The sequence below is a fragment of the Camelus bactrianus genome, chromosome 6, assembly GCF_048773025.1.
Source record: "Camelus bactrianus isolate YW-2024 breed Bactrian camel chromosome 6, ASM4877302v1, whole genome shotgun sequence".
In the NCBI taxonomy this organism is placed as follows: domain Eukaryota; kingdom Metazoa; phylum Chordata; class Mammalia; order Artiodactyla; family Camelidae; genus Camelus; species Camelus bactrianus.
Genome location: NC_133544.1, coordinates 263,702 through 271,718, shown reverse-complemented (window position 1 = coordinate 271,718; position 8,017 = coordinate 263,702). Strand labels below are relative to the sequence as shown.

At 49.8% G+C, this 8,017-nt stretch overlaps 1 gene segment (V, D, J or C); it reads right to left on the bottom strand.

Annotated features, from left to right (window-relative positions):
- Positions 1 to 4,846: 4,846 nt before the first annotated feature.
- LOC141577850 (immunoglobulin heavy variable 3-23-like) lies at positions 4,847 to 6,514 on the bottom strand. The segment is given in 3 exon segments: positions 4,847 to 4,969; positions 6,054 to 6,364; positions 6,469 to 6,514. Coding segments are annotated over 3 exon segments (480 nt in total).
- Between the last annotated feature and the right edge of the window lie 1,503 nt (positions 6,515 to 8,017).

Below are 8,017 nucleotides of genomic sequence, written 5' to 3'. Positions count from 1 at the left end.
CTTCCCCTAGACCACAGCCCTGCCTTCCCCAGAGACCTCAGCCCTGTGTGAGGACAGAGCTGTGAGCTCCCACCTCCCAAGCGTGGATTTTACCCTCGAGCTTGAAGGGGAATTTGCATGTGGAGGGGCCCTGTCTTCATAAATAGGGAAGGGCTGAGTTAGTCTCCCCTGTTTCTTTGAGAACCGCTGTGAGTATCACTTCTCTTGGCTTATGTGGCTTGTGCATCAGGGAGGGGAGGGGACCTGTCCATGGGACCCCTTGGACACCAGTCAAAGGGCAGCCCCTCCCTCTGGGACAAGAGCTGCTCTCCTTCAAGCCCATCTTCCCTCCCGCCCTTCCTTTCCTGGCCCAGTGCTCGTCATCCACTCAGAACCTGTTCCTTTTCCCCAGAACTGAGCCCAGGACAGATCCCCCTGTGTTTCCCTGGACCCTCCTCTGTGTGTCTTCGTCATTGGACGTGTGAGTGTCGCATGGTCAGCTTGCAGTTTTCATGTGAGATAGAGGCCCGCATTCTGCTCCACCCTTCCTGTGCTGTGGGAGTAGAAAAGCTGTCTTGTGAGGTGGGCCCTCAGGAACCCCATTGTGTCAAACCCATGAAGCCGCATTTCGTTCATCACACCCAGCCCCTCTCAGTTCACACCCTCAACGTTCTAGACGTTGTCCATGGGCCTCATGGTCTATTAACACCCCTGTGGGGACCCACAGAGAGAGGGGGGGTTATACACAAAATGAGACAAGATGCAGAACCTTGAGAGGGAGACCCTCATCAGAGCACAGTCAGAAACAACAGGCACCAGGAAGAGGGGGAAGCAGGTGCTGACAAGCCAGAGCTTCAGGGCTTTCCCCAAGGACCCCGCCTCTTCAGACAGAGGTGGGGAGGTGGGGGACAGATGCCTCAGTCAGACGGCGCATGCTCGTTATTTAGGGAAGGGGACAGACACGCTGAGTTCAAAACCAACTCTTCCCTAAGACACAAGTGCATCTCAAAATGAGAAGCTCTGATCAACTTCTGCCTGTTCCCTGGCTCTACATTCAGCCTGGACCTCACTTCTGCTTTTAATCCCCCAGGTTCACCACTGATTCAGCACGTCTGGAACGGGATTCCTACTAGATGGTCTAGGAGCAGTGATACCAACCCTAATCACACAGGCTTCAAGCCCCTTGGCTACTCCCATCCCAGCCCCCTTCCACTCCCTCCTGTCAAATGTACAGACTTGCACTCAGCCTCCCAAGTGCCCTTCCTGCCTCATTCTCCGCCTAACTTTACATCTGTTATGAACCCTGCATGGACATTGGGGGATCAGCAGGCTGTGAAACACACCTGACGTCCCAGGGTCAATGTTTGATGCGGGGATGGTCACCTGTCTATAAACTGTTCGCCACAAAGTCATGTAGACGTCATGTTCGTCAACAGGTTCGAGCTCAGGAGACTCTTCTGGGAGTCTGTCTAGTGGGCACAGAATCACCCAGTTCTCACAGGTGAGCTGAGGTGTCGTGAGAGGTCCTGGTAATGACCGCAGACCCCAGGCTCACAAGGCTGCTGGCTGGGGGGTGGACTGAACCACCCTAACCTCACGTCCTGGTGTGGATGCAAACGAGTCCAGGCCACCATCACCTCTGGGCTCTACTGTCACACCTGTCTCCCGAGTATCTCATCGGTGCGACCAACCTGGTGTTTCTAAAGCATAACCAGGGGAGGTGGTCTCTGCACGTTTCCCTTCTGCGTAGGATCCAGGTGAGCATCCTTGAGCTCCCAGGTCCTCCCTGAAGAGTGAAGAGGAAGCACCTTGGGCTCTGGACGTGGACCTTCTGGGGCTGTTTCCCAGCAGCACCACCTGCATGTGGCCCTGTCCAGTCATTTAACCAGACTGTCACCTTCCCCTCGGGTATGAGGTGGAGAAGTGGGCTTCTGTGGAAGGTGCATCATTCTGTTCCAGGTGTTGATTGTGACAGAAGAAATTTCCACAGCCCCTGACAGCTTGATACAACATCAGGCACTCGTATACTTCAGGACCCTGTGATGTGAGAGCATCTGGAGAATAAGGGCTTTCCTACCCAGAAGTGCCCCCAGAGGTGCCAGGATGATGTCTGGAGGGTCTGTTCCAGTTGTGCTCAGGTGTCTGGATGCTGGCTGTGGTTTTGGCTGCAAACAGAGTTAGGGCTGAGGGTCAGCCCTGGGATCCAGCCCTGTGGGCCTCTTCTTGTGCACGGGGCTGCACCCCAGACAGGTCACTGGGTCAGCTGGTGCCCCCTTCCCAGTCGCTACTCAGGGCAACTTCCTGCAAACCTAAATGCAGTTTTACTCTGTGACCCAGCAACCACACTCCTAGGTAATTATGTAACTAGCCTTGAGACATGTCCACACAACAAAGTGCACATGAATGATTACATAGCTCCATTCGGAAATGACAGAAATGGAGGAACACAATGTCCTTCCTCAGGGAATGAACAAACAACCTATGGGTCACCTCTTCAGTCAAATTCTATTCAGCAACTTATAAAATGAACTGCCAAACTAGGAAATGTCCACAAAAGATTTAATGCCTACAGAGTGAAAGAAATCAGTCTAAAAATGGTTCATACTGTGTGATTTTATTTTTTGCTTGTTCTGTAGAATGCAGAACCACATGTGTAGTAAAAAAGTTCAATGATTTCAGGTATTTGTGGAGAGTTTAAAACTGGTGGGCTTTCTATCAGGACCCGGGTGTTATCTGACCCCTCCAGGCTCCAAGCCATATTGCTGGGCACACACAGCAGCAATCCATCACCAAACAGACGTATTTCTACGTGATGAGGCCTGAGCTGGCCTGATGCACACCTAGAAGTGGCCCATGTGCCCGTGGTGCCTCCTCCTGCATCGGTGCCTCCTTTGTCCTAAGCTTGACCTGTGACCCAGTGGGGATTTGCCTACAGTCAGCTGACAGAGGAGAAGGGGACGCAGACCTGGACTACAGACAGCTCTGCATGGTACACAGGCACCTCCTGACAGTGGACAGTGGGCGCCCTGTCGTCCTGCCTGGGACATCCCTGAAGGATGGTGTGGGGGACTCCTCCCAGTGGGCAGGACTCTGGGCAGTGCACCTGGATGTTCACCCTCCTGGAAGGAGAAAGAACAGGTAATTGATGTGATATGTGGGTTCTGTCTGACAGAAGTCCCACCGTGATGGAAAGATTTACTCAAGATGCTGTGGGAAGTCAAGGGAGTGAGAAGGATTCAGAGACCAACTCCCCGAACCTCTCAAACACTCCCATATTTACTGTGCACAGTCAGGGAAAAGACCACAAACAATTGTGTCATGGAACACAGGAGCTTAAGGAAAAGCAGGATCTGGTAGAGACCATAAATTCCACAACGTGTACAAAGGCTTTATTTATCTTCAGGGCAGCATGGGGGAGGGGAACAAGGTACACTCTTCAGGAATCAGATATAAGAAGATGGTTACAAAACAGACCTCCAGGCCTCCGGTTTCTTGTCTTGGGGGCTACAGACTAACTAAACAGCAGCAAGCATTCCCAGAACTTACAGATGAGGGCATAGGTGGTCGCTTTGCCACAAGCAGAGTAAACCCTGAACACGGACCTATGCTTATGAGAAACAAGCCGTGTCCTGCATTTATAGCAAGGGGCACACGATGGCTTTGTCATGTGGAAGCAGCCCTAAGCTAAAACCTCATCTCTGCAAGCAAGGCATTGTCTCTGCTTTTTACGGCAAGGCGACAGGGCTGCAGGTGCACAGGTGCCGGCTAGCAAAACGCTTAGGACTCTTTTTAAATAAGCACACTTGTTCTTCTTAAAGGTCACAGGCAGCTGGGGTCTGTTACAACTTATGGCCCCAATCATGGGCTCCCAGAATTAGACAAATCGTGGGTTGTTGCCTGGGCGGGATCAGGCTGGATGGTCAAGGAATTCAGAGGAGTATGGTTTGGAAAAATTTGTGACTAAAAGTGTTAAAAGGAGACATGTGGCTCGTCCTCTCTAAATAGGCAAAAAGGTGAAAACATTTTAATCCCATGATTATAATTCCCACAAGGTGACCTCTGGAGAGGAAGTTTAATACTCAAAGGGACAAGTTGGCCAGTGATGGAGGTACTGGCCTGTCTGTTTCCACAGCTGCCTCTGTCATCACGCAATGTGCTCATGGTCACTGAGGCCTTGGTGGCAGGATGGAGGTCATGCGTGGACTCAGTGACATGGACGTCCACTCACCAAGGTACTCCTGTTAGAGTCAATTGTGAGGACCCTTCCTGCCAGCTGCAGAGAGAAATCCTAACGTCCTGACTGGCAGCATTTCCTGGGCTGCTCAGCCACCACCTGTTGGCAGGTTGGCTACTTTGGGCCACTTCCATCATAGAACAGGTAACCTCCTGTTCTTACTAAATCTATATATCTATACTGGATATAAATTTTCTTTCTTAGAAAGCAGGGAATGCAATTCTCTTGCCAAAACCACCACCCAGGGACTTTCAGATCCCACAGTCTCGGGAGTCCAGCAGCCAGCATTGCTTCTGATCGGGAACTCACTTTACAGCAGAGGAAATGCATCAATCGGCCCGAGCGCACGGATCCACCAGTCCTAGATTCCTCACCATCCCACAGCTGCTGGGTTTTAGAACACAAGCTGCCTGTAGAAGATCAACAGCAGTGCCAGGTGGGTAGTGACACCTTGCAGGGCTGAGGTGAGGTTCTCCGGCCGACTGTGAACTATTTACTCTCAGTATGTTGTTCTTCTCTCACAGCCTTGATTCATGGGTCACAGAATCAGGAAATGGATGGGTGGTGGCACCACTCATTGTTACCCCCAGTGACCACTAGCTAGCTTGCCTTCTTTCCCTGTGTCTTTATGCTCTACTGGCCTATGGCCTTGGTCCCCGAGGGAGGAACATTTCCACCAGGAGAGAGGACGATGATTTCTTTGACCTGCTCTTTAAGTCTGTCTTCTGGGCTTTTTGGCTCCTCAAGCCTCTGAACCTACAGGCAAAGAAGGGAGAGGATGAGCTGCCTGGGTGACTGCTTCTGACTCCCGGGGGAGCTGGAGCCCTGCCCCGCCATGGGAGTGAAGAGGGGTTTCTGGGGACAGGGGTCCCTTCCTGTGTCTCCCTATTAGGATGTCTTGTCGTCAAGGTGAACAGAAAACCACAACAACTCAACCCAAGGATGAGTGTTTTGGTCCAGATCCATTGGAATGAAGGTTCTGGTCACTTCACTGGGTCATGGCCGCACAGCTGAGGTGCTTGCTGAAGGCAAAGGCACCCAGAAGGGGGGCAGGAAGGAGGAAGCAGCAATATGAGCCGAGACTTCTGAGCAGTTAAGGAAAGAGGGCTGTAGTTGTCCTGCGCACTTTCCCCTTGTTTTGCTGCAGCCACATGTATACGTGTGTGCATGCGTGTATATCTGTGTGTAAGTGTGTGTATGCGTGTGTTTATGTCTTTGTTTCTTTCATGTCTTATCCCTTCTTATGTGAGAAAAGGCGAACACAGCAGTTCACGCTTCTGCTGGGACACGTACCTCCTCCTGCCCTCAGGCTGGGCTTTCCAACAATGGCTCCCCTGGTTCTCAGCATCAGAATCACACTGGAAAGACACCCCCACTTTCCTGGGTCTCCAGCTTGTGACAGTAATTTGTGGGACTGCTCAGCCTCCACGGCCATGTATGTAGAAAACATATGAATGTTCTATTGTTTTGGATTCTCCAGACATTGGTTCTGTTCCCTTGGAAAAACTAAATTGTACACAGAGAGGTTATTATCTCATTTATTGTAGAGTACTTGAAAACACAGGTACAGTATAAACACAAATTATAACGTTTAAAATTAAAAAACCCATCACCTATAAAATGCCAAGTGTTATAAGCCCACAAAAGGTTTTCTTAATGAGAAGAGACAATCACCGCCCCATGCACCTGCTCATTGGGCTGACCCTGAACACAGCAGGTGGACCCTGAGCACCACCTGGTGGATCAGGTGCGCCCCCTGGTGGGTCGTGTGCGCCCCCTGCACCCACCCTGTGTCCCTGCAGGGAGGTTTGCATCTGGGCTCACACCGACTTCCCCTCACTGTGCCTGTGGCACAGTAATACACGGCCGTGTCCTCAGGTTTCAGGCTGTTCATTTGCAGATACACCGTGTTCTTGGCGTTGTCTCTGGAGATGGTGAATTGGCCCTTCACGGAGTCTGCATAGTTTGTGCTATCACCACTCCAGCTAATAGCTGAGACCCACTCCAGCCCCTTCCCTGGAGCCTGGCGGATCCAGCCCATGGCATAATCATCAAAAGTGAATCCAGAGGCTGCACAGGAGAGTCTCAGAGACCCCCCAGGCTGCACCAAGCCTCCCCCAGACTCCACCAGCTGCACCTCAGCCTGGACACCTGCAAACACAAAGACATCCTGGTCAGGAGACTGTCACACGTCCTCTGATTCCCTCACTCACGACCACCCACATCCTCAGTAGCTCTTGTTCTCCATGAATTACCTTGTAGAAGAGCAGCCAGGACAACCCAGCTCAGCCCCAGCTCCATGGTGAGTCGTCTGTGCTCAGTCCTGCTCAGAGAATGGGAGCAGCTGGGAATCCCGGGGCTGGGGCTCCTCTCCCAGAGCTGCAGGGCCAGGGCCGGGTGGCTTTATCCTCAGAGGGAGGCCCTATTTGCATGTCATCTTCCTATATAGAAAATTGGGGCATTGCTGCCTTCAGAGATGGCCGTGCCCCTTAGCAGCTTTGAGTGTCTGTGGTTTGCTTTTGTTGGTAGCATTTGAAAATATCATTTTTATTATGTGAATTTTTCAGGACAAACACTTAGAACCCATATGTTCTTTTGTTTCTGCTCTTGGAAACAAATCCTGTGGTGTAGTTGTCAGTGATCCTTCCATACTGGAGACTTAAGCAACCCCAGAAGTGTAGAGCACTGTGGACTGTCCAGGGACCATATTTGAGGAGCGTTTGTCCCATTGTTTTCAGGTGTGCTCTGCCTCTCTGGACATAACTGATCTAGAATCAATTATAAGACAGAGTTGGACAAGTCTGGTGAGGATTCCTGGACCCCCTACTGTGATGAGAACATGATGATTTTGTTCTATTACGGTGTTTATCTAATTATATTTAAGCAGGGTTTATAAAAATATTCTCAGGAATCTCTAATATTTGACTTTCATTATATATATATAAACATTTTTTATTGAGTTATAGTCATTTTACACTGTTGTGTGAAATTCCAGTGTAGAGCACAACTTGTCGGTTATACGTGAAGATGTATACATTCATTCTCACGTTGTCTTTCGCTGTGAGCCACCACAAGATCCTGCGTATACTTCCTTCTGCTACACAGTACAATCTTGTTTATCTATTCTACATTTAAAATCCCAGTCCCTTCCCACCCCCCATCCCCCTGGGAACCACAAGTTTGCGTTCTATGTCTATGAGTCTGTTGTCTTTTTTTTTTTTTTTTTTTAGATTCCGCATATGAGCGATCTCATATAGTATTTTTCTTTCTCCTTCTGGTTTATTTCATGTAGAATGACGTTCTCCAGGAACATCCAAGTTGCTGCAAATGGCGTTATGTTATCTGTCTTTATGGCTGAATAGTATATCTTTGTATAAATATACCACATCTTCTTTATCCAGTCATCTGTTGATGGACATTTAGGCTGTTTCCATGTCTTGGCTGTTGTAAATAGTGCTGCTATGAACATTGGGGTGCAGGTGTCATTTTCAAGAAGGGTTCCTTCTGGATGTATGCCCAGGAGCGGGATTCCTGGGTGATATGGTAAGTCTATTCCTAGTCTTTTGAGGAATCTCCACACTGTTTTCCACAGTGGCTGCACCAAACTGCATTCCCGCCAGCAGTGTAGGAGGGTTCCCCTTTCTCCACAGCCTCTCCAGCATTTGTCATTTGTGGACTTTTGAATGATGGCCATTCTGGCTGGTGTGAGGTGATACCTCACTGTAGTTTTGATTTGCATTTCTTTGATAATTAGTGATATTGAGCATTTTTTCACGTGCGTATTGATCATTTGTATGTCTTCCT